Genomic DNA, 26,839 nt, shown 5'->3' on the forward strand with positions numbered 1-26,839 from the left:
ATCTTAGATTTGGACCAACTGAAGAATAAATATGTCAATAGAGAATGTAGTCAAAGAGTTTCCTTTAAAATTAGTTTTTGGTCAAATAAAATAATGAAAAGGTTTCTGTGGCAAAATCTCTAAAGAAAAATAATAAGAAATTACAGTGAAATTCACTGCTAAGTATTAGAAATGATCTGGGGCAGGTGCTGTGATGCAGTGGGTTAAGCTGCCACTTGCAATGCCAACATCCCATATCAGAGAGCTGGTTCAAAGACCAGCTGCTCGGCTTTAGGTTAGCACCTTGCTTCATGTGCCTGGGAAGGCAGAAGCAGCAGCCTAGGTATCTCGGTCCCCAACATCCATGTGGGGATCAGGAGGAGTTCCTGGCTCTTAGCTTTGGCCTAACCCAGCCCTAGCTATTGCAGCCATTTGGGGAGTGAATCGGGGGATGGATGGTATCTATCTCTTTCTCAATCTCAATCTCTTTCATATACATAAATAAAATCTTAAAAACAACAACAACAAATGATCTGTGGCAGTATAATGTTGACTAGATAGCAAGAGGAAAGAGAAAAAAAAGTGGGGTTTGGTCAATGCCAGAGCCAACTCTATACAAAGAGACAAGAGCATTACTCAAGATTTAGCCGGCTCAACTGGACTCTCAAGCTTTGGCCTGGGCTCTACACTACAGCCCCATTCAGCTGTATTTAATGACAGAAAAAATCATGCAATGGATGCTCTGGCAGACTGCTTATTCACCCAGCTCTGCCAGTTGGGGTTCTAGTGGTGTGGCCAATCAGGATATTCTGTCATGTACATGGCTAAGAAGCCCTACACCAGGTGATTTGAGCCTTTCCTTTTACCCCAGGAATTAGCAGGGAACATGCACTCCTCTACAGGGGAAGTTCTAAAAATGCCTATGTGGAATGAAGCTGTGAGTGAATTAAATGCATTTGCTGTAGATCTGGAAGAAGACAATGGACTGCCACTGGAATGAAAGCACTAAGAAGCCAGCAACCACCATGTCTCCCGCACACACTGCAAGAGAAGCTTGTAGAACAAATGAGCAAGGCAAGTGAGCAGAGTCTGAACTACACTGGAATAATTTTTGAGGTTGGCAATTTAAAAACGACTTATGTCAAGGCTGATACTGAAATGTGGGTTCATTTGAAAATTAAAGAAAAATGGTTACAAATTCTTGAACATGTAAAGATACACATTTTCAACTCTAGAGAGAGATTACAAAACCCTGAAAGACAAAGCTGGGGGTCTGGTTCTTCCATTCAAAGAAAATGAATCTGGATTAAAAATATCATTTTAGGGGCAGGTGTTTAGCCTAGTGGTTAAGAAGCCCATGTCCCACACTACTCTGACATACTAGATCCCCAGTTCCAGCTCCTGACCCAGCGTCCTGCCAACTCAGATCCTGGGAGGCAGCAGGTAGTTGTGTCCCTGGACTGAATTCCAGGATCCTCGCTTTGTCCTGACTCCGTCCTGGCTGTTGGATTTCACTCTGTCTCTGTCTCATGGCCTTCTAAATAAATGAAAACAAGTAAAAAACGTAAAAACATTCATCAAATAGATGAGTAAATAATTCCTAAGATATAAAAATACATTTCAAGCCTCCAAGCAGTCAAGTCCCCACCACCCATGTGAGAGACTTCAATTGTGTTCCCTCTCCCAACCTTGGCCTCAACTGTCCCAGGCATTTGGTGAATGAACCACAGGATGGGAGCTTTCTCTTTTTCTGTCTCTCAAATAAATAAATTTTAAATAAATAAAATAATTTTTAAAAAATCACCTTGTCCCAGGTATTGGAGTAAAGGAAACTACATTTTTAACAGGCAGCCCAGGTAAGTGATCACACTCTAACAAAGCACACTCTAACAAAAACAGTTGCTGTGATATCACTACTTACAAAGTAGGCTCTACCCAAGTGTACTTTGCTTTGATCAAAACGAATTCCGTAAACTAAACTCTACATCCCCACAGTGAACTCTAAAGTTTTAAAGATCTCAATGAATTCTAGAGAATGGGGATGGCTTCTTGTGCGTACTTTCTTACAGAGCTGTATTCCAAGGACTTCCTTTCCTTATCTCCACCTCCACACTTAAGCATTCCTCAGTGAGAAATCCTTTTAAAAAGACAGTGCTGGCATCCCATATAGATGCCGTTTCAAGTCCCGTCTACTCCACTTCCGATCCAGCTCTCTGGATCTACTGGGAAAGCAGTAGAAGATGGTCCAACTGCTTGGGCCCCTGCACACACATAGCAGACCTGGAAGAAGCTCTGGCTCCCAGCTTCAGATCGGCCCAGCTCAGCCACTGCAGCCATTTGGGGAGTGAGCCAGCAGATGGAAGACCTCTCTCTCTGTGTAACTGACTTGCAAAAATAAATAAATAAATCTTCAAAAAAAAAAATAAGGACATTACTCACCAACTTTATGTTTTATTCATGAGAAATGTTAGTACACTCAAAGAGGATGACTTATAAATATTACTGTGGAAAACAAATCTTAAAAATGCAAAATAGCGCTTTAGGAAGCAAAATGAATTTGGTCAGAAATAGTTTGAAAGAGAATTCTACTTCTGAAAATCTTACTATGAATATATTAGCTATCAGCTTCCTCAAAGGAAATTATCAGGGGCCGGCACTGTGGCTCAGCAGGTTGTCTCCACCGGCTGTGCCAGTATCCCATACGGGTGCCGGTTCAAGTCCCGGCTGCTCCTCTTCTGATCCAGCTCTCTGCTATGACCTGGGAAAGCAGTGGAGGACGGTCCAAGTCCTTGGGCACTGTACCAGCATGGGAGACCCGGCAGAGGCTCCTGGCTCAGCTCCAGCTGTTGCAGCCATTTGGGGAGTGAATTAGTGGATGGAAGACCTCTCTGTCTCTCCCTCTGTCTGTAACTCTACCTCTCAAATAAACAAAATCTTTTTTAAAAAAAGAAATGATCAACTATGAATATCCATCATGTAACTTTTGTACAAAAAAGATCACAATTAAGGAAAATGCTTCCACTAAATAATACAGATTACATATAATTTACTGGAAAATAACCAGGAGATTTTTATTATTTTTCAAGGAAGAAATTGGCTTTTAAGTACCTGTGGGGAATTGACACCAAGTAAGAAATGTCACTTCTAGTAAGGTGAGTATTTTGCATAGTAAACACAGCCCCAGACTGACGTTTTGTCACAAAAGGGTCCTGTGAAAGACCCTTGGGAAAGAACTTCTCTGGTCTGACTTTAACTTCTAAAATAAGATGGTTAAATACAAGTAACTCTTTGGTTCCATTACCTTAATTCAACACCTTGAGGTATTTACATCCAAAAGCATTTCAGGTATGTAACCACTCTGATGTGCTTGATTAGTGAGGGAACTAACACCTACGGGAAACCGGATACTCTATCTGTGCCTATCAGCTCCCTATCAGTGGCCTCTGCTTCTTTGCAAAGCAAATCCTCTGGACATCTACGTTTTCACAGACTGAGTTTTCCTGAAGTGAGACAGGTACCTGTGGCCCAAAAGCTAACAAGGGGAGCCCTTCCCAACCCAAGGCCCTCGCAGTCAGAGGGAAAACACTTGGAGCCATCCCCTGAAACAATGGTGTTGCAGCAATTACATCTCAAAAAGCACACTTTCCTAATGAATTCTCGAAAACATTCACCTCAGATTATGGTTTTCCGCCAGTGGCCAACTTTCTTGGGTTTGCTCTCATTTGCTAGAGCAAATATTTTCCATTTTAACTAACATTAAGTTTAAAAATGTTCCCGTTCCAATGGAATAATATCAAGTGCCCCCACCCAAAAAAATCCCCCAACAATATCCAACAGGAAGCCACACAAGCCGTTTGTCAATTTCAGGGAGGGGGGGCGTCATAGGTCAGAGATGCACAGACACTTGACCAAAATAAATAAACTTTCCGGGACCTTTATTTACCAACTTGGGAAAGGCAGGCTTGGAAACAACCAGCTAAGTTCGCTCCCAAGTTGGCATCTTAGAAAACGGTCGTGCGTTTACGAAACACGCGGGAGCCCCGAGTCTGCCAGCCCAGAATTGGCCAGGGGAGCACACGCCCATCGGCCCTGCCTGGAGAGGAAACAATGGGAGAGGCGCAAGGGAGCGAGCCGGGCGCTCCGGGCGCTCCAACTCCGCGGCCCCGGCCCGCGCCCGCCCCCCGCCCCGAGCCCCGGGGCGCGGCCCACCTGCGGGCGGCGCGGAGAGGAGGCTGCACTTACCAAACAGGGTCAGGGCCATTGTAAAGGCGCTCGCCGCCGCCGCCCGCCAATCCACGCGCTTGCTCCCAGGCGGGCCGGAGATCACCGCATCGGCCCGACGCGCTCACACCTCGCACCGAGTGCGGTGCCTGAGGGGCGTGGCGGCGGAGCCGGCGCCCGGAGACGCTGCAGGCCGGGACGCAGGGAGCCGCTGCAAGAAAAAGTTATTCACGCGTTATTGTCGCGCGCGCCTGGGCCAGGGCAGCCCCGCTCGCCCTCGGCGAGCCGGCACTTGTCGCTGCCATCTGCCGACTACGCGGGAGCGTGCGCGCGGGCGGCGGTACCTGCGAGGCGGGGAGGCTTGGCCGCGGCGCAATGGCAAGCAGGGAGGCGGCGCCGCGCTGGCGGTGGCGGCGGCGTGGGGGAGCGCAGCAGCCTCGCAGAGCCCCCGGCGGGGCGCGCTCACTCCGCATCCCGCGGCCTCGCCGACGCCATCTTGCGATAGCGTCTCCCACGAGCGCGGCCGCTACGCCTCCTCCCGCCTCCCCCTCAGGGCGGCCGGGCCTGGTGCGTTCCCATGGCAACGGCGCGCGCCGGGCGCGGGGGCGCGCCCTCCCCCCCCCCCCCCACGGCGGCGCGGAACCGCCTGCGACCCGCTTTGGGCGGCCACCGGGAGCCGGCCTGAGGCGGGGCGTTGTGTTTCAGCTGCAACCCCAGGCTCTCTCTTGAATGGGATTCGCGGGGAGGCGAAGAGAGGAGCAAAACGGCGCTGTTACTCGAGAGCGGAAGAGCCGCAGAAGGATGCTGGGTGGATGCGAGCTCCCGGCGGGGTCGTGCCGGGACCGGGTTCGTCTGAGGATAGATTCCTGCTGCCGGCGCCTTCGGGGTTAACGGGCGAGCCGGGGACCTGAAGCTGCGGGACCCCGGGCGGAACCGAGGCACCGAACGGTGCCGTCTTTTCCTTTTGGACTCGGAGCCGCTGGGAGTAGTTCCCTTCAGATTGCCCTGTGTGAGGAAACACGAGTCGCTCATAAAGCATCTGGGATTCCCCACACCCTCCTTTTCTCTCCTTGCCATTGAACCTGTGTGAGCCTCCCTCAGGAAAAGCCAGCGCTACTCCCCGACGGGCGCTTCTCCTTTGCCAACAAAAGCTCGTTCCCCTGAGCTTTGTGTGTGTGTGTCTGGGAATCGCGGGCCACGTCTGTCTGTCCGTACGGCTCCCCCCTCCCCCCTGCCTCACCCTCGGTTAGCAGGAGTCGTGTGACGTCAGCCCAGAAGGTGTTCTTGAAAAGCGTGGTTTTCGCTTACTGTCTTCAGAAAGTCAGGAGTCTCCAGTTGCCGTGAGGAAATCCCTCTGTTCTTTCTCTGCTCAGGGCACTGATGCTATTCTGGGGTCTGAAATATGTGGGTTTTTCTCTTTGGTTGTCATTTCTGCCTACATCCGTCTCTCATCTTTTAGTTCTCAGGTTCCCTGGTTGTATAATTTTCAACTAATTCTTTGAAGGGTATTGTACGAATATCTTCTCTTTGATGTACTTTAGGGATCAGATTATTAGGAAAAAATGAGAATTCAAGCGGAACCACAGTTAATTCATCATCATTTCCCAGCAGACTCAAGCATCAGAAGAGAAGCCGGCTGGGAAGGAGGAGCCAAGCCTTTTGTTTCAAATCAGTTAACTCTAAAAGGAAGACACGTGAAAGTAATTCAGTACAATGGGCAAATACTCAAGATGCGATATGCTTGCAAATTCCCCATATAAAATGGCTTTCCTTCAGCCACTCATCAGAACAAATCCTGAAATCCCCAGAATTTTTAATTTCTCATGAAAAAGGACTCTTGCATTTGAACAGCCTTTTTGCCCATGAAAAAAATCACACTCACAGTTCGTAAAGGTAATTAAAGACTCCCAGGCAGCCTTTGTGGACGGATTTTATAACTGTGTGGAGATCGCTGCTGATCTACTCAGCAATCAAATAAACCCCAAAGTAAAGACTCCATTTATTGTTTCAATCAGTGGGCTTCAACCTTTCGGGGGACCCCTGTCTGCCCTTGAGACTCTAATGAAAACAGTAGCCCTCCTCCTAGAGAAGTGTATGTCTGTACACACACTTACCAGAAATGTTTCTCACAATTTCATAGGAAACCTGTCATAATTACAAAAGATACCCAAGACGGCTTTTATAATCTCAGAAAGCTTTTGCTTTTATCATTTTTTAAAACTCCCTTTCACATAGAACCATGGAATTTTCAAGCGGAAGGGACCAAATTCCCTCAAGGTACACATTTAAAGCAAAGGGCCCAGTGGTTAAAAGATTTCCTATTCAGTGGTGGATCAGGTAGGGCAATCTCAGGCTTCTGGTGTTCTCCCAGACCACCTCCCCCACCCTCCATCTCCCAGCAATTTAAAGCTTGCATGGTTTGAATTTAAAGAGAAAAGTCTGTTTGGTATTAGAAGCACAGTATTTTGTCCTCAAGCCATTTTGTATGTTTAGGTCTTCTTAGCGTTTAGCAAGTTGCATTTGTCCCCAGAAGTCTTTATTCACATGCTCTTCTGCGGGGAACTATGTGTCCCATCAGGCTGAGAGCAAACGTGTTTTTCTCTTGTTTTTGTGAAGCTCTGTTTGAGAGGTATCAGAGCATCAGGGCTTCCTTGCTACAACTCAGCGGGCTGCTCATTTTTTCTGTCCGATGGGGCCATGTCCTGGGAGTGAGTCAGAGGGAATTAGTGCCCCTAAGCTCAGGCTCACTCTCCCATTGTACAGTGAGGCTTTGGTTTCCGGAGCAGCTTTCCATTCCCTCACTGCGGCCACACTGAGCTGATCCTAGTGACAAACCTGGCTTAGAGTCAGTTGGGGACCTTTCTCCCTTTCCTTTTTTTCCACACAAGTCCTAGGTACTCCCTAACCCAAAGGACACACACAGCCATGCTTAGGGAAGGACGTATTTGGAACTTAGCAGTGTGAATGTTGCCTTGTTTTCCTTTAAAACATCTACCTGGGCCAGCGCCGCGGCTCAATAGGCTAATCCTCCACCTTGCGGCGCCAGCACACCGGGTTCTATCCTGGTCGGGGCACCGAATTCTGTCCTGGTTGCCCCTCTTCCAGGCCAGCTCTCTGCTGTGGCCAGGGAGTGCAGTGGAGGATGGCCCAGATGCTTGGGCCCTGCACCCCATGGGAGACCAGGAGAAGCACCTGGCTCCTGCCATCGGATCAGCGTGGTGCGCCGGCTGCAGCGCACTACCGCGGCGGCCATTGGAGGGTGAACCAATAGCAAAGGAAGACCTTTCTCTTTATCTCTCTCTCTCACTGTCCACTCTGCCTGTCAAAAAAAATAAAAAATAAAAAAAAATTAAAACATCTACCTGTCCACAGGTGATTCCTTTTGATGGACTTACAAATAGTCAGATGCTCCAACAAAATGACATCTATACGAAAAGAGTATTGTCTTGACAATAATATTGGTTTTTAGAATATTGCATTATCCTACAGAATAGTGCTTCTGTACTCAGCTGGAAATAAAGCAATAACCTTCCAGCTACAGATTCAATGGAAGGAAGGGCGGTAACTACTTGGAGGTGATTATTATGGGTGGTGACTTCAGTTGTTTATAGAAAAAAGGGCAAAGAATGAATTCACTTTCCAAAGCATTTATTTTCATTGAGAGCTTTAATTTTGTGCTTCATACACAAGGGCTTTGAAGAGCCGGATTTGTTTGCTCGGTTACTAATTAGTTGTTCCGTTTTTAAACAAACCTGTCTCTCTTTCTGGGTCTTGTCTTCCTCATATGGCAAATGAAAGGATAGGACTAAGTTATCTCTAAAGTCCTTTTTAGGTTTACCTGTCATTCTGAGGTATTTTTAAATCATTACATTAGCTGTACTGTGGATAAAAGGGAAGACATTTTTGTTTTCATCTTAAATATATTTCTAATGCTATTTGTATTTGAATACCCAATGTAATAAGTCATATCTTATTAAAGCTACTTCATCTGCAGCATATTATACTAACAACATCATATGTATTATATAGAGAACAACCTTTTTCAGGTTTAATGGAGTTGAAATTAAAAGTATGCAGCGAATAATCTAGTTCAAATTTACTAAAACAGTTTCTCATTTTTATTTAAGTTTTGTTAACTAAACAGAACTTAGACAACCCTTTAAAATTGTTTTTCTACAGTTTAATGACTTACCACAGTGTTTTGGATTTCCTTTTTGTTGCTCATTTAGCTTCATTCCCATTGGTAAACACTGATTTGTTCCTCAGTTTTGAATGAAGCAGAAATTAATGAGGCGGTTTCTGCCTCACAAGAACAAGTTAAAATTATGGCACTTTATCATGTCAACACAGCTTTAAACACTAGCAATACCAGTGCTATTAGCACAATTCCCAAAATAGTACAGAAGTTTGCTGTTGAAGAAAAAATTACACAGTATATTTTTGCTAATGTTATAGAATCATTCTATTCCTCAGTTTCACAGATTTAGAAAGTTAACATCCTTAATTTATTCGCTATATGTGACATTTTTTTATCCCATATTTATCAGTGCAAGCATGTTTTTCTTGTGTGGATTTGTGTAAAGTGAATTCAGTCTGTTTTTAACAATGTTTTCTTTCAACATTTAGTCCAGATGAGCTTTTTTCCTCCCTTCCTGTATCTCAGACTTTCTGAATTAATGCCTAGAGATACTTGGAAGGCATTTTATGCTTTATAAGTAGCACTTTTACAGGACAAAGCCACATGCATGCAAGTAACTAAAGCAACATTTGCCTTGAACCTTACGTTTTTAGACCATAAAATTTTTTAGGAAAAAAAAGTATGTCATAAACTATAAAATTGGCCTTTAAGCATAAATAACTCAAGTTACTGTGTAGGAGAATTGTGTTTTATTGACCACCAGAGAATGCCTAAATTATATCGATAGGAGTAACATTGAGCCTTAAAACTCACTTTGAAAAATATAAAAGACACCTGAAGTATTGACCCTCATATCCACCAGTTCTGTATCTGTGGATTCAATCAATGGCAGCTCAAAAGTATTCAAGAAAAGAACTGCATTTGTAGTGAATACATAGACACTTTTATCATTATTCCCTAAACAATTTAACATAACAGCTATTTACAGAGTATTTTTGTTATGTTAGACATTCTATAATTTAGACATGATTATTTATCCATCTCTTTGCACTTGTTTTTTTCATGTCTTGTAAAAAATTTGTTAAATGACATACAGAAATGTGCATATTGATGGGGTACTATGTAATATTTCATTGGAAGCACATAAGGTATATTTATCAGGATAAATATATTCTTTCAAACACTTAACATTTCTTTATAGTGAAAATATCCAAAATTCTAATTTTTTTTTTTTTTTGACAGACAGAGTGGATAGTGAGAAAGAGAGAAACAGAGAGAAAGGTCTTCCTTTTTGCCATTGGTTCACCCTCCAATGGCCACTGCGGCTGATCCTAAGCCAGGAGCCAGGTGCTTCTCCTGGTCTCCAATACGGGTGCAGGGCCCAAGCACTTGGGCCATCCTCCACTGCACTCCCGGGCCATAGCAGAGAGCTGGACTGAAAGAGGGGCAACCGGGACAGAATCCGGCGCCCCGACCGGGATTAGAACCTCGGTGTGCCAGCACTGCAGGCAGAGGATTAGCCTATTGAGCCGCGGCATCAGCTTTTCCTAAGGGATACATGTATGAGTGAAATCATATGGTATTTGTCTTTCTATGCTTGCCTTATTTCACTTAACATAATGACCTCTACTTCCATCCATACTGTAGCAAATAACACGATTTCATCCTTTTATGGCTGAGTAATATTCCACTGTGTACAGGCACCACATTTTCTTCATTCATTCAGTAGTGGATGAGCATTTACATTGTTTCATTTCTGCACTCTTAGGAACAGTGCTGCAGGAAACATGAGAGTACAGATGTGGCTTTGACAGATGGATTTCATTTTCCTTGGGAATACAACCAGAGGTGGAACTGCTGGATCATACAGTTTTTTTAGTTTTTTGAGGCCTTCCATACTTTTTTCCACAATGACACACTAATTTACATTTCCACCAACTTTGTGCAGAGGCTCCTTTCTCTCCACATCCTTGTCAACACTTGGCCAGCTTTTGTCTTTTGATATTAGCCAATCTTACTGGAGTGGGGTGATGTTTCACTGTGATTTGATTTGCATTTCCCTGATGATTAGTGATGTACCTGTTGGCCATTCACACCTACTTCTAAGGGAGATGTCTATTTAGACCTACTACTGCCCATTTTAAAATTGGATTAGTTTTTTTGCTATGGAGATGTTTGAGTTCCTTATATATTCTAGATATTATCCCCGATTATACTCTACTTAAAACACTAAAACAAATCTCTCTTTTCTTCTTAGACTAGCTAAAGACTTGTCAACCTTTTCAAAGAACATGCTCCTAATTTCATTGATTTTGTGTGTGTGTGCGTATTTTTTAAAAAGATTTATTTATTTATTTGAAAGGCAGATCTACAGAGAGGCAGAGGCAGACAGAGAGATCTTCAATCCAATGGTTCACTCTCCAAATGGTCGCAATGCCCGGAGCTGAGCTGATCTGAAGCCAGGAGCCAAGAGCCTTCTGGGTCTGCTACACGGTGCAGGGGCCCAAGGATTTGGGCCATCTTCTACTGTTTTCCCAGGCCATAGCAGAGAGCTGGATTGAAGTGGAACAGCCAGGACTTGAACTGGTGACCATATGGGATGCTGGCACGGCAGGCGGTGGCTTTACTGGCTATGCCACAGCGCCAGCCCATGTGTGTGTATTTTAAAAGTCTCTATATCACGTATTTGTGCTCTGAGTTTTATTATTGCTTTTCTTCTACCAATTTTGGGTTTAGCAGATCACAAAGAAAGTCTCAACATATTTAAAAGAATAGGAATCATATCAAGGATCTTTTCTGACCAATTTGGAAACTACACAAATGCATGGAAATTAAACAACTTATTCCTGAACAAAGTGTCAAGAAGAAATCAAGCAAGAAATTTAAAAATTCCTTGAAATGAATGAAAATGGAAACACAAAATATAAAAACCTATGGGACGTGGCAAAAGCATCACAAAGAGAGAAATTCATAGCAATCAATACCTATATCAATAAAAGAGAATGATCTTAAACAACTTATTGCTGAACCTCAAGGAACTAGCAAAAGAGCAAATCAACTCCAAAATGAGAGGTGATTCAATGTGAGGATGTGGGTAGGTCATTTGCAAATATACGTAGCATGCTTTTTTATATAAGGCACTTGGGCATCTGCAGAGTTTAGTATCCACAGACACCCTCGTGGACACCAATGGAGGGCTGCCCTTGCTATAGCAGCAGAAGATACTCTCACCAAAATTAATCTCAAAGAGAAGGTGTCTGTTAGGTGGTTAGACACAAACGTGGAAATGCATATTACTGAGGAAACACTCTCAGCTCTTATTATTTGACTTCCAAGGTGAAAAGAAACTGTTTATAGAAGCTATGTGTGTGTGGTTACATGTAGGTATGAAAAGAGTAGAAACTGGAACTGAACAACAGAATGCAAAAATCTATCTTTGACATCGGATAATTATTTCTTGTTAAATGCTTAGTACAGAAAGGAAATCATGGGGCCGGTGCTATGGCGCAGTGGGCTAACGCCCTGGCCTGAAGCATTGGCATCCCATATGGGCACCGGTTTAAGTCCTGGCTGCTCCACTTCTGATCCAGACCTCTGCCATGGCATGGGAAAGCAGTGGAAGATGGCCCAACTCCATGGGCCTCTGCACCTGCGTGGGAGACCCAGAAGAAGCTCCTGGCTCCTGGCTTCAGACCAACAACGACAAAAAAAACAAAAAACAAAAAACAAAAAAAAAAACAAGCAAACTTCATGCTTCTGAACAAACACAGAAACTATTTCTAAAAAAAAAAAAGAAAGGGAATCATATTTCCATAGGTGATAGAATCCCAAATATTACTAAGCATCCTTGGTTAGAATCTAATAAAAGACACAAGACTGATTTTTTAAAATTTGTGATAAAATTTATTTTGACATAGTGTCAAAAGGACCATTGGTTTGGAGTGGCCAATAAAAGGGGTGAGGAGAGGGGTGACAAAGGTCTCTTTTTAATTTGTTTTGAATATATATGTTTAAAGAATACTGTTCCTGATAAATAGTATAGTAGATCTTTCAGATTTTCTTGAAAAAGGCTTAAAATCAAGTATGCTTTCAAACACACATTAGATAGAGGTGCAATGACTATGGCTGCTCTGAAATACAAGTTGTTGTTCCGAGGTATGGTCACATTACAGTGCCTTAACCTAGGATGTCCATTCGAGCGTGTTTTTCTGAGGTCATTAGGCATATCTAATGCACAGTGTGGCTAAATGCCTATTTAACTTGAGCAGTTGGACTTCTGCCAGATTTTGTTTTCAAGAGGAGATAAGGGGATTTGGCTACAAATCAAATCTCCGTAATATAGCATGGTTTTCCTGGTTAATGTCAGTCTCCACAATAAGGGTTGTTCATTCAGGTTGATCACATTGTTAGTTAAAAATCTGCAAAATAGTGGTGATCTCCGAGTGAGAATTATACAATCTCTAACTAAATAACAGACTGAAAAGGAGAAGTGGATTTCCCTGATTAACATCAGTCTGTGGCATAGCAGATAAAGCCACCTCCTGCAGGGACGCTATTGTGGCACAGCTTGTTCAGCCATAGCCTGCGAAACTGGCATCCTAAATGGGGCTGCCTGCTCCACTTCCGATCCATCTCCCAGCCTGGGAAAGCAGTGGTGGATGACCCAAGTTTGCTGGGCCCCTTCACCCATGGGCTTTTATTGCAGTTTTCAAATGAATAAAGCTTAAAAAAAAAAAAAAAAAAAAAAAAAAAAAAGGCTGCTACCCAATATGGGCGCCAGTTCCTGTCCTAGATGCTCTGCTTCAAATCCAGTTCCCTGCCTGGGAAAGCAGCAGAAGATGGTCCAAGTGTTTGGGCCCCCGCACCCACGTGGGAGACGCAGAAGAAGCTCCTGGCTCCTGGCTTCAGCCTGGCCCATACGGCCATCTGGGGAGAAAACCAGGGGATAAAAAAAATCCCTCTCTCTCTCTCTCTCTCTCTCTCTCTCTCTCTTTAACTCTTTCAAATAACTAAATAAATCTTTAAAAAAAAAAATGTATCACAGTCTGGGCTCAAACCATCCATCATGATGGTGTTTTCCTAAAACTCTTTTCTATCCTATTGTAAAATCAAACTTGTATCAGAGATTTGAGACAATGCACAAATTTGAATTCATTCATCCTTCAACCATTGAACAATTTTTTACTGAGTATTGGTGATACACCAGGAAAAGAGCCAAAGATGAATTAAACATGAATCCTGGGGCAGGCATTTGGTGTAACGATTCGGAAGCTGCTTGGGACTCCCTCATCATACATCAGAGTACTTGGTTTGTCCTTCTCTGCTTCCCGTCCAGCTTCTTGCTAATGCACACCTTGGGAGGCAGCAGATGATGGCTCAAGCACTTGGGTCTCTGGCACCTATGTGGAAGACACAGACTGAGTTCCTGTCTGCTGGCTTTGGCCTGGCCCAGCCTCAGCAGTTGTAGGCATTTGGGGAGTGAACCAGTTGATGGAAATATCTCTTTCTAACTTTTCAGTAAAATGAAATTAATTTTAAAAAATGCATTGTGACCTAAAAAGTTTGCAGTTTCTAGGGATAGATAAGACTTGCAAAACAGGACAATGACAAGGGTTACAACATGAGTAGAGATTAACCCATTATGTTCCATTGTCTGATATATAAGACACCTGAAAAAAAACTGAGCAATAAATATACTGCTTATGGTAACTTTGAAATAAATACATAGATAGAATTCCATTCTTTTAAGATGTATTTATTTATTTGAAGTCAGAATTACAGAGGAACAGAGAGAGAGAGAGAGAGAGAGAGATCTTCGATTCCCTGGCACACTCTCCAAATGGCCACATCAGCCAGGGCTGGGCCAGGTTGAAACCAGGAACCAGGAGCTTCACCTAGATTTCCCATGTGGATGAAGGGGCCCTAGGACTTGGACCATCTTCTGCTGCTTTTCCAGGTGCATTAGCAGAGAGCTGGATCAGAAACGGGGTGGAGCAACTGGGACTCAAATTGGTGCCCATGTGGGATGCCAGGACTGTAGGCAGCAACTTAACCCACTGTGCTTTTTGATAAAAGTAATAGGTGAGTGATTAGAGCATTTGAAAATATTTTTAAGTTCATTGCAAAAATGGCATAAATATGACTGCAAAATTACTTTTACCAAGTATTCAGCTGAATAAAGGGTTATATACATAACTGATATGTAATATAAGAAATGAGCATATTTTCTAGGACTGGGTTGTCATTTTATTTCAATCAATGCTTGTATTATCACTGTTCAAAAATAGCTATCCTATAAATAGTACAGTGGGAGAAAGCATACTCCATGATAACGTGAGCGCACTGCCCTGCTGCCTGACAAACTCCAATGTGCTGTCACTCGTGGTTACTTGTTGACAATTGTGACCTGACCTGCACGCCCCCCAGTAAGGTAGTTCTACCATTCTTGAAGTGGTAGAGAATCCGCACTCATACTCTGGGTTTTTGTGTTTGTGTTTTTTTGAATAATCTATTGACTGGTTATGACTTGTTAATACTCCTTCAGAATGTTGGATTCCAACCTACAAGCCCCATGAGGAAAACACACAGACTACACATGTCCTCTTGAGGCCAGCAGTTGGTTAAGACATTGCCTGCAATGTCAACATCCCATATGGCTACCAGTTCACATCCTGGCTGCTCCTCTTCTTTTTTTTTTTTTTTTAACATTTATTTTTATTTATTTGAAAGGCAGAGTTACAGAGCGAGGTAGAGATAGAGAGAGAGAGAGAGGTCTTCCACCTGCTGATTCACTCCCCAAATGGCTGCAGTAGCCGGAGTTGGGCTGATCTGAAGCCAGGAGCCAGGAGCTTCTTCCGGGTCTCCCACGTGGGTGCAGGGGCCCAAGGACTTGGGCCATTTTTTATTGCTTTCCCAGGCCATAGCAGGAGCTGGACTGGAAGAGAAGCAGCCAGGACTAGAACCAGTTCCCATATGGGATGCCAGTGCTTTGGGCTGGGGCTTTAACCCACTGTGCTGGCCCCGGCTGCTCTGATCCAGCTCTCTGTAAGGCCTGGGGAAGCAGTAGAAGATGGCCCCAGTGCTTAGGCTCCTGCACCCATGTGGGAGATCCAGAAGAAGCTCCAGGCTCCTGGCTTCAGATCAGCCCAACTCCGGCTATTGCAGCCATTTGGGGAGTGAATCAGCAGGTGGAAGACCTCTCTGTCTCTTCTTCCCTTTCTCTGACTTTCAAATAAATAAATCTTTAAAAAACCAAAAAGTGTCCTCTGAAATCGACTATGTTGATGAAAAAAGAAGACAGTCATATCATTATAGATTCAATATGAATAATGACGCTCTCACTCTAAAATGGATTGACCATAAATATGTCCTTGTTGGAACAGACTACAATACCGTAGGACCACTTGGCCAAATTCAACGACAGAAAAAAGAAATAAAGAATAGAGCCAATGTGCCTCCAGAAATGGTATTGGGCACCTCTAACAATGTCAGTAACGGCACAGGAAAACATGACTAGCTGGTTTCCAAATATCCTACTTCTATTAAAGGTGAAAACGATACTTGTCTTTGCTCATTTGAATAATTGATATGTGCATCATAAATGCATGGGTTAGTCACAAATTTGTGAACAAAGATGAGAAAGATCTCATAAATTCGTTGCATTTCAAAAGAGACAACTGCTTGGCTTGCCTAAAATGAGGAAATAAGAAAAGATCAGGAGGAAAAAAGCTTTAATATTCCCAGACCCACTACTGTCCACGATGATAACAGATTTGACATGAAAAGCAACATTATTCTCATATGGCAAGAATGATGACAACACCAAAACAAGCCATGTTGTGTAAAACCAAAAACATACTGTCCAAAATGCAACATAACCTTTGTTTCAAGGGTTTTGTTCCTTTCCATCAAAAAACAATTGTTGAACAGGTTATGAAAGTCACTTGTTTGTATATTGTGTAATGTATAGACAGGCAACTTGGGCACTGATGTAGATCAAGCTGTTAACGTGGTGCTTACATTGTGTGAACTCTGCCTACTTTCTACAAGTACTGGAGGCAACTTAGAATTTGGATTCATCATGTAAAACTCTGGTCTCAACTTTTTAAATTGCTCTACTTTCCAGTAATAAATTTTTTAATTATTAGAAAACGTTTGAGTATACACAAACACACATATTCACACACCTGTGCTGTTGTTGTCAGCTGATAACTTAAGGCACAATAAACTCATACAAGAAGGTTCCTCATTATCTACCACCTCCCTAGACATTCTAGAATGCCACAGTACATCTTGAAAAGACCTGGATTCAAAAACTGACTTCAGCTCTTACTACCTACATGATTTGGAACAGGTTTAAACTGTTTTGGACTTCAGTTTTCTCTTGTGTAAAAAGGAGGTACCCCCAGTTTGCGACCTCTTGGTTGCAATCAATAGAAAGGTTAACTCAAACAAAGGGACTTTATCTGCTCTGTAATGGAAAAGCCCAGGCTAATCCAGCGTGTCCCCAGGGACATAATATCTCCAGTCACTATTTTTATATACCAGAGGCTCCCCAGCTCCTGGCTTCTCCTGCTGTCCCCTTGTGGGAGCACAAGAACTTCAGAACTTGTACACATCGCATGGTCCCATCTCTGTCCAAGGGAAGAGAGTCCTGTGAGTCTTGGAATCAATCTCCTCCACCCCTCTCTTTCACTGGCCTGACCTGGCCTATGCGCCCACCCAAGAACCATCACTGAGGCCAGAGTGTGGGGTGAGTGCCAGCCAACCCCAGCTACCCTGAGCCTGAGCGGATTAATCCTCTCACACCTCAGGGCTGAAGTGAACTCCCCCATAGAAAGCTAATGAATGATTTGGGGTAGGAGAAGGGACTGAACAAGCAGCTAACTAGCTCACATCTGCCTTGAAGGACTGTTTTGAGGATTCAATAAAGCACAACAAATACGGGGCAGTGTTGTGGGCCAGCAGGGCAAGCCACCGCTTAGGATGCCCACATCCCATACTGGAGTGCCTGCTTCATCCCAGCTTTCTACACTTCAGACCCAGTTCCCTGCTAATTCACATAGGAGACAGAAGGTGATGGCTAGAGTACTCGGGTTCCTGCCACCTACGTGGGAGACCTGCATGGAATTCCTGCCTCCGGGTTTCATCCTGGTGCAGACCTGGCTGTTGTAGCCACTTGGGAAATGAACCAGTGGATGAAAAATCAATCTATCCCTCTCTCTCTGTCTCTCTCTCTCTTTCTCTCTCTCTCTCATTCTGTTGCTTTGCCTTTCAAGTAAATAAATTTTAAAAAATGTTTTACTTTCCTCTTCCATGTGGATTAGCTGTCTCGATATTCAATAAAAACCCTGTTTTCTCTGAAAACAGAAACCCAAGTATTGTGACAAGTCATCCCTTAAGAAGCAATGTCTCCTCAATGCCACAACCTTGCCTTCCTCTTTTAACCTCATAGATATTTGCTTCCCAAACTATCTACAACTATGGTGGCATCACCTACCAACACAGCCTGTCCAAAACCAAAATTGTAATAACTTGTTTTGCAAAATGTGTTTCTACTATACAAAACCAACCAGTTGGATTTTTCATTAAACCAGTTATTTGTTTGATCATATTTTTCAATATAAAAATAATTAAAATGTCTTTCAAAAATCTAATTCAACAGCAGGAAAATAATTTGCTACATGTTTTAAGATTTCCTTTGATCACTTCCCAGCCTTTTGGCTAAGATCAAGTGTAGGATTTCCTTTGAGACCCAACTTGGATTCCAAGTCTAGTTGTATTTGATGAACTGGTAGGCTTTATAGAAGCCTACTACCATAAGCTGATATACAGGGGAGGGTAATTATTGATTATGCTGAAAATTGGTCAAAACATACAGAAGTGACCATGAAATGAATATATTCTTGGCCCCCAAATGGCCTAATCTCCCCATAGAGTTGCATGGTGAGCAAGAGTCCAACTGACACAAGTAATTAAAAAGGAATTATAGGGGCCAGCATTGTGGTACAGCAGGTAATTCTGCCACCTGTGAGGCCAGCAGCCCATATGGGTGCCAGTTTGCGACCCGGCTGCTACACTTTTGATCCAGCTCCCTGCTAATGTGTCTGGGAAAGCAGCAGAAGATGGCCCAAGTACTTGGGTCTCTGCATCCACATGGGAGACTTGGATGAAGCTCCTGACTCCTCACTTCAGCCTGGCACAGCCACAGCTGTTGTGAACATTTGGGGAATGAATCATTAAATGGAAGCTCTTTCTCACTCTGTAACTCTTTCAAATAAATAAATATTTTTTTTTTAAAAAATTATAGCTTTTACTTGTGTTTTACAATGATTACTATAAAGTGGCGAGACCAAGGCAACTTTGGCTGGCTGACAAGGTCACAGCAGAAGGTCTGTCTCAGCAAGGTGTGAGAAGGACAGCTGCGGTCCTCTTGGTGGTTTTAGGTTTGTTGGGAACTACTCTGCATAAGAAAGCCAGAGCTTCCTGGTGGTCCTGCTAGTGATTGTTGTATTCCTAATTTTAGGGAAAAAACGCTTAGTCTCATAATCCCCAAAATGTCCATTGCTTTGTAGAATTTTAATCAAGCAGAATGTTAGTGTAGGAGAAAGGTTTTATGCAAGGTTGAGCTTTTTGTGGAAAAGAATTAAAAGGCAACAGGCTCCTTGGTATATACTTCCCACTAGAATAAAGATACATGTTATTAAAGCTTTAATTCAATATATGCTGCAAATACTACAATGGTTAGGATGTCAAAACTGTAGAGCAGATCTAAGTGAACCTTTAAATAAGTACAATAAAGAAACTAAGAATCACAGAAAGAACTGCAAAGAGGGGATACATTTATAAAGGGCCTGCTTTGACCTTGGGGCTTCTAGTAAAGATTAGATTAGGAAGGTACTATTCTAGCTTGTGTAGTCAATTTCTGCATAGCTCAACAGCACTCCAGACCTTGGCTTGTGTAGGCAGCTGTTATCTCGCACCTGTCTATGATTGTAACCCATGCTCTAAATATGCCCTTAAAAATTGGCCGGAGCCGTGGCTCAATAGGCTAATCCTCCGCCTGAGGTGCCAGCACCGGTCGGGGCGCCAGATTCTGTCCCAGTTGCCCCTCTTCCAGTCCAGCTCTCTGCTGTGGCCCGGGAGTGCAGTGGAGGATGGCCTAAGTCCTTGGGCCCTGCACCCCATGGGAGACCAGGAGAAGCACCTGGCTCCTGCCATCGGATCAGCACGGTGTGCCGGCCACAGCGGCCATTGAAGGGTGAACCAACGGCAAAGGAAGACCTTTCTCCCTGTCTCTCTCTCTCACTGTCCACTCTGCCTGTCAAAAAAATAAATAAATAAAAAATAAATTGTAATTAGAAAAAAATGGACAACAGACTTGTTACTGTGAGAAAAAAAGAATCATTATGTGGCTTATAATATAAAAATTAAGTCTGGTGCTCAGAGCCAGAGCCATGTTATCAGCCTTGCTGTGAGTGTGTTTCTCATCTCTTTGAGCGCCAATACCTCTCACACCTTGGGGCCCCTGGATTGGCTGGAGCTGGTCTCCAGCAATAGGTACTCAAGTTATGCCTCACAGGAACTCTTGTCACCCACTTCTTTCTTTTTTGCCACACCCCACAGCTCTCCTGGAGCAGAGCACCCTCAAACCCCCAAATTCTCACACTTCAGCCACTGTCACTTTCCTGCCACTCTCCCATTCCTGTTTATTAGTGAGCTGGATCTTTCAGCTATTTCCTCTTAACCTTTCACTACTCCCTAATGGGCCTGGGAGGAAAGGACCTTCCTCCCTGCCCTCCTCCTGCCTCTCAGTTCCACTCTCTCCGCCCACTATCCTCACTCTACCACCAAACCTGGTGTTGTTAAAATTAGAGGATGCAATGGTAAGAAAGATGGTTCAGACAAAATTCCATTAAATTTTGTCCCCAGCTAAAAGTGAGTACCAGGAAATGCTTTACGTGTAGTTTTTCATGTGAATCCCACAGCAACCTTATAGAGTAGATATTGCGATCCAGGACTCCTCCCTCAGAACCCCATTGCTTGGCAAACTACAGCCCATCACCTTTATATATGGAAAGGGTTAGCCTCAGGTAAGTTTGGGTTAGCCTAGTTAAGTTTTTGCTATTGGCAGATTCATGCACATTGGGATAATGTCCCCACTGTATATCTGATACTGTAAAAAGTAAGCCCAATGCTGTAAACCAACATTTTTCTGTAAAAAAATTGAGTTTAGAGTTGATATTTCAATTGGAATCCAATTTAGAAATAAAACATTGATTCATGTGGCCAGTGCTGTGTCACAGCAGGTTAATCCTCTGCCTGCGGCGCTGGCATCCCATATGGGTGCTGGTTCTAGTCCCGGTTGCTCCTCTTCCAATCCAGCTCTCTCTTATGGCCTGGGAAAGCAGTAGAAGATAGACCAAGTCCTTGGGCCCCTGCACCCTCGTGGGAGACTGGGAAGAAGCTCCTGGCTCCTGGCTTCAGATTGGCATAGCTCCAGCAGCTACAGCCATTTGGGGAGTGAACCTGTGGATGGAAGATCTTTCTCTCTGTCTCCTCTCCCTCTCACTGTCTATAACTCTACCTTTCAAATAAATAAATAAAATCTTTTTTTAAAAAATCTATTCATTTGATAAGACACTGATGGCAGTGTACCATAAGTTCAGGTAATACACAAAAGATGAAATTCAAGTAACAAAGCAAACCAACTTTTATTTACAAAACATATTAATTATGAACTTAGTATTTTGCAGTGCTTTGCCTGAAGGTTTTTACATATGTTTTGGACAGGCCAATTGAAAAAAAACCTACACTTGGAGTAAGACTAAATTCAAAAAAATGCTGGGGAGTGTCTAGCCTAGCAGTTAATACACTCACATCCCACATTGGAATACCTGGATTTGATTTCTGGCTCTGGCCCCTGACTCCAGCTTCCTGCCAATGCAGACTTGGGAGGCAGCAGGTGATGGCTGAAGTACTTGGGTCCCCGGGACCCCTGCATGTGGGCGCTGTGGACCGCAGTCCTGGCTCCCAGCGCCTGTCCAGCCCAGCCCATCACTGCAAGCATCTGGGGAAGGAACCGGCAGATGGGAGCTCTCTGAGTCTGTCCATCTTGGTTTCTCTGCCTCTCAAACACATTGAAAATATTTTTTTAAATGCTGGGGGAAGATTAACCTGCAGCTGCTCTCACCCTGGAATCTCTCTGGAAAATGGTGACTGGGAGGCAGCTGGCCGTGCAGTGCAGGGGAGAGGAAGGAGGGAGAGGGGCCTCGCCAATGTGCCTGTCATCAGCGCCACAGAACACCCGGACACCCTCCCCAGGAATCAGGCTCTGAATGACAGGATGAAATGCATTTTGCTGAGAAGTCAGATTGTAAAACCCAAGGTAGAATAAACAAACTTCCTGTGCCTGCTCACTGTCCCCAGGAATGACTACATTCATAACCTTTGCCTGCCTGGTTTGAGTCCATCTGATCCCTCAAGGGAATCTTACGGGCCTGGCATGGCCACACTGTGAAGGGAAGCCAGCTGTCTTAGGGACCGTCTTCCTGTGTTTCCTGCATTTCTTCTGACGAACAATGCATCTCCAGAAAGATGACCTCTGAGGCCAGGGGAAATAAAGCGAGCACAGGAACGAGAAGAGCTGCTCGCTTGCGGTCTTCCGTCTGCAGAGCCTGGCTCTGCCACCTCCTGCCCCCTCCCCAGCCCTGACACGAGGGGCGCTCTGGCCGACCCCACTGAAGCTGAGTCTCCATCAGTCCCCATAGCCCTTCTCTGGGTTTTCCTAACTGTGATGGCCAACAGGAGGCTTCCCACCCCTCAACACACATGAGCGTCCCGCTACCTCATGGAATGGCTGCTTTGCTGCCCCACCTACTTGTTGCAGAGCTCCGTGTCCCGCGGGGAGAGCCCAGGGCTCTGTTCCTCCCCTGACATCGTGAGTTCACCTATGACTTAACAGAAAATATTCAATACCAGTTCTTTAGGGACCCTTTTCCTTTCCAAGCCTGTGCAGCCCATGCCAGTATAGGGGACATGACAAAACAAAACAAAAGGAAACAAAATCATGATAGGATTTAGCTGAAATCTTGAAAAAATCCTTTTACCTGATACTGCCCTGTGACATCACCACACAGAGGTTCCTCATGCTTCTTCTAACCCCGAGAGAACTGTTCACGTCTGGATCTTAGTGCGTGTTATTGGAGTTGTGTGAGTACTAGAGCAAATCCTTATTTTATGCAGACACACACATCCCATTTTTCTGCCTACAAGATCCTTAGCTCAGTAAGAGTAGTGCTCTGCTGTGTTTTTATGTTTCCCACACATGGGCACTCATCAAATGCCGGCTGAATAAATGGATGAATGTTACCGTGACCACGACACTGAGAGCACTCATGCCCTGCTCCAGACAGCATTCTGGCCAACACAGAAGAGAGTTCTTTTCAAAGTCTGTGCTTAGCGCAGGGCGCATGATAGAGGATTAAGGCACACCAGGATGTAAGGTTAATTACAACTGCTGAGTATTTGGCTTTTCCCTATTCACTTTGTTTGCGTTCAGTGGAATAAGCTTTACAAAGTCAAGACAGATTCTCTTTCACACTAGTTCCCAGGAAGTCTTGCTTAATACGAATGCCCTTCTGGGGACCGTTGCTGTGGTGTACGGGTAAGGCTGCTGTCTGCTGCGCTGGCATTCTTCCATAGAGGCGCTGGTTTGAGTTCCAGTTGTTCCTCTCCTGATCTAGCTCTCTGATGTGGCCTGAAAGCAGAAGATGGCCCAAATGCTTGGGCCCTGGCACCCACATGGGAGACCTGGAAGAAGTTCCTGGCTCCTGGCTTTGGATCGGCCCAGCTATGGCCATTGCAGCCATTTGAGGAGTGAACCAGAAGATGGAAGATCCCTCTTTCTCTGCCTCTACCTTTGTCTCTCTGTAACTCTGCCTTTCAAATAAATAAATAAATAAATAATTTTTTTTAAAAAAAATGATCTTTCTATAACCTGTAACTAACCACCCTTTTATGCAGAAGGTCAAAAACAAATATCTATTTTTTTCTTTTTAAAAGCTATTTGCGGCCGGCGCCGTGGCTCAACAGGCTAATCCTCTGCCTTGCGGCGCCGGCACACCGGGTTCTAGTCCCGGTCGGGGCACCGATCCTGTCCCGGTTGCCCCTCTTCCAGGCCAGCTCTCTGCTGTGGCCAGGGAGTGCAGTGGAGGATAGCCCAAGTGTTTGGGCTCTGCACCCCATGGGAGACCAGGAGAAGCACCTGGCTTCTGCCATCGGAACAGCGCGGTGCGCCGGCCGCAGCGCGCTACCGCGGCGGCCATTGGAGGGTGAACCAACGGCAAAAGGAAGACCTTTCTCTCTGTCTCTCTCTCACTGTCCACTCTGCCTGTCAAAAATAAAAATAAAAAAATAAAAAAAAAAAGCTATTTGCAATTACTAAAATATTATTCTACACAGAACATGTACAGATATGCTTGTGAAGAGAAAACTATTGTTCATTTTACTTCCAAAAAATTTCTCTTCTGGGGGCTGATGCTGTGGCATGGCAGGTTAAGCTGCCACCTGTGAGGCCAGCATCCCATATGGGCTCTGGTTCAAATCCCAGCTGCTCTACTTCCCATCCAGCTCCCTGCTAATGGCCTGGGAAAGCAGCTGAGGCCCCTGCACCTGTGTGGGAGACCTGGGAGAAGCTCCTGGCTCCTGGCCTTGGTCTGGCCCAGTACTGGCTATTGCAGCCATCCGGGGAGTGAACCAGCAGATGGAAGACCTCTCTCTCTCTCTCTCTCTCTCAAATAAATAAATAAATAAATAATCTTTTTAAAAGCCTGAAATATCTTCTCTGATTTATGGATGTGGCACATGCAAGTGTTGGATTTGCACCTCTCTCTCCCTTCTACAATCCAGACCACAACAGGTGCCGCCACGTTTGTGCCCACATAACCTCATGCTCTACTGGAGCTGCTTGGCAGGGCTGAGGCTGGACAGCGACCCGCGTTAGACCATTCAGAGTTACCTTCTGAGGAGGAAGCTGTAATGTTTAAGTTAGACATTGCTGGAAATAGCCTTTGACCTCATGGAATAAGAACTGAGAAAACAGGCCAGAGTGAGCGTGATACATGTAAGAAATGGACAAGAGGCTGGCGCAGAAGGTAGAGTTGTTGCCTGCAGTGCCGGCATCCCATAAGGGCGCTGGTTCAAGTTCTAGCTGCTGCATTTCCGATCCAGCTCTCTGCTATGGGCTGGGAAAGCAGTAGACGATGATCCAAGTCCTTGGGCCCCTGCACCTGCATGGGAGACCTGGAAGAAGCTCCTGGTTCCTGGCTTCAGATCGGCCCAGCTCTGGCCGTTGTGAACCAATGGATGGAAGATCTCTCTCTCTCTCTGTCTCTACCTCTTTGTAACTCTGACTTTGAAATAAATAAATAAATCTTAAAAACAAAACAAAACAAAAAACAGATGAGAGCGAGCCCTGCAGCATCCAAGCGTCCGGTTTCCCTGATCCTGAGACCTGGGGGAGCCTGAGCTTCCTTCGGGTCCTGGCGGTGCAGCTGACGCCGCCGGCTCCTCCCCGTCATGTTGGACGCACCCAGCCCCTAGATGCCAACCATATCTGTGGCTGATGGCTTACAGCTGAGTCACCGCCCAGGAACTGCCCTCGGACTGAGCGGCATAGACCACCATCACACACGTTTTGGGGACAGCCTACATCCAATGACTGGCTGGCACGCGGTGTAAAAAGGCTGCGCCCCTCGCCTCCACGGTGAACTCCAGCGCTGCCGCGGGACTGACTGCGGCATCGGGTGCAACGGCAGTCCTGCTCCTCACAGCCCTACAGGTGCTGATTCCTAGAGCGCTGCCTATCAGTGCAAAGCCCCGCCTCCGTCCGGTTCCCGGGCGCCTGACGTCAGACCGGCGGGTGGGGCGGAGCTGTCCAGATGCTGCAAATAAAGCATTCCGCCTTTCCTCTTCCGTAACATGCCTTGTAATGTATCGCCATAAATCACTCCACCACCATTACTCAAGCTAGCCAAGAGGCCTCTTCTTGCTTGCAACTGGAAGCAGTCTAACTAATAAGTTATTTACTTATGTCACATTTCTTGCAGTAACATGGATGTGACACAAGAGATACACATTTTGAAGAGTTTGGACCCCTACTGCCACTTCACGCTTCAGACATGCTGCCCTGATGTACTTTCTCATCCGCAGTATAGGAAAGCGACTGTCTTCCAGTGCACTGTTTGAATGCGGTTTGTCCCCACCGACACCATGCTGAGGCCTGGCGCCCAGCGCTGCAGTGTGCAGGGTGCTCGGGCACTAAAGCGTGCTTAGCCTGGCAACAGCCATCCCTGCGGCTCTCGCTCTTGAGGGAATGGCGTAGTTCTCACGAGGATGCACTGTTGTTGCTGTTGTTGTTTAAAGGATAATTTATTTATTTGAAAGGCAGAGTTACACAGAGAGAGGGCGAGAGAGGGTGAGAGAGAAAGAGAAAAAGGGAGAGAGAGGGAGAGAGGGAGAGAGGGAGAGAGAGGGAGAGGGAACGAGAGGGAGAGAGGGAGAGAGGTCTTCTATCTGCTGGTTCACTCCCCCAAATGGCTGCAATGGCTGGAGCTGCGCTGATCTGAAGCCAGGAGCCAGGAGCTTCTTCTGGGTCTCCCATGCAGGTGCAGGGATTCAAAGACCTGGCCCACCCCCCACTGCTTTCCCAGGCCATATCAGAGCTAGATCGGAAGTGGAGCAGCCAGGTCTCAAATTGGCGCCCATATGGGATGCCAGCACTGCAGGCTTGGGCTTTAAGTCGCTACAACACAGCGCTGGCCCCGAGATTGTGTTGTTAGAAAGTGAGCCAGGTGCCTCCTCGCGTTTTCTCTCACACACGCTTCTCTTCTGCGTGTGTCCATGTGCCCTTCCGCCAGGAGGCTGTCCCCAGAAGCCAGGCAGATGTCACCATGCTCTCGTACTTCCAGAACTGGGAGCCAAAATAAAGCTCCTTATAAATTACCCAGTCTCAGGTATTCTATGATAGCAACAGAAAATCAAATAAGACAGCCAGGCTCTGCCCAACATCGGTATTATCCCCTTTTACATTCAAAAGGTCTTTATTGAGTGCCTGCTGTGTGCCTGGCTGGGGACAAAACCAGAGATAAATTCCTGCCTTCCCAGAGCAAAGAGGTGAAGGGAGACAGTAGACCTGGAAGCAAGGAAGCTGGCTTGCACACCAGAAGGGAGTGAGTGCTGGGGAGACGGAGGACTCCTGGGGTGGGGAGAGGCAGGCGGTGCAGGGGCCAGGGGTGCCCTCACCGGGAAGGGGGCTGTTCAACAGAGCCTGGAAGGCAGGAAAGGGGCGAGGCATGAAAATATCTGGAGGGAAGTGCATTTCGGCAGAGGGAACAGCAAGGACCAGGTCCTGGAGGCTGGAGCGTGCCTCTTGTGTTCAGCAGTGAGGCAGGGGTGGAGGGGGCGAGCGAGGGGGGTGGGGGTCGGGGAGGCGGTGCTCCT

General features: G+C 45.4%; 1 protein-coding gene across 1 annotated transcript in view; it reads right to left on the reverse strand.

The window, feature by feature from the left end:
- CHN1 (chimerin 1) overlaps positions 1 to 4,424 on the reverse strand; it is a 234,226-nt gene extending 229,802 nt beyond the window's left edge. The window contains exon 1 of the mRNA XM_062200515.1: positions 4,222 to 4,424. Within this exon, the coding sequence (XP_062056499.1) occupies positions 4,222 to 4,240 (19 nt within the window). The 5' untranslated portion in view covers positions 4,241 to 4,424. The remainder of the gene's footprint in view (positions 1 to 4,221) is intronic.
- Positions 4,425 to 26,839: the final 22,415 nt, after the last annotated feature.

Source organism: Lepus europaeus, chromosome 1 (assembly GCF_033115175.1).
Source record: "Lepus europaeus isolate LE1 chromosome 1, mLepTim1.pri, whole genome shotgun sequence".
Taxonomy (NCBI): Eukaryota; Metazoa; Chordata; class Mammalia; order Lagomorpha; family Leporidae; genus Lepus; species Lepus europaeus.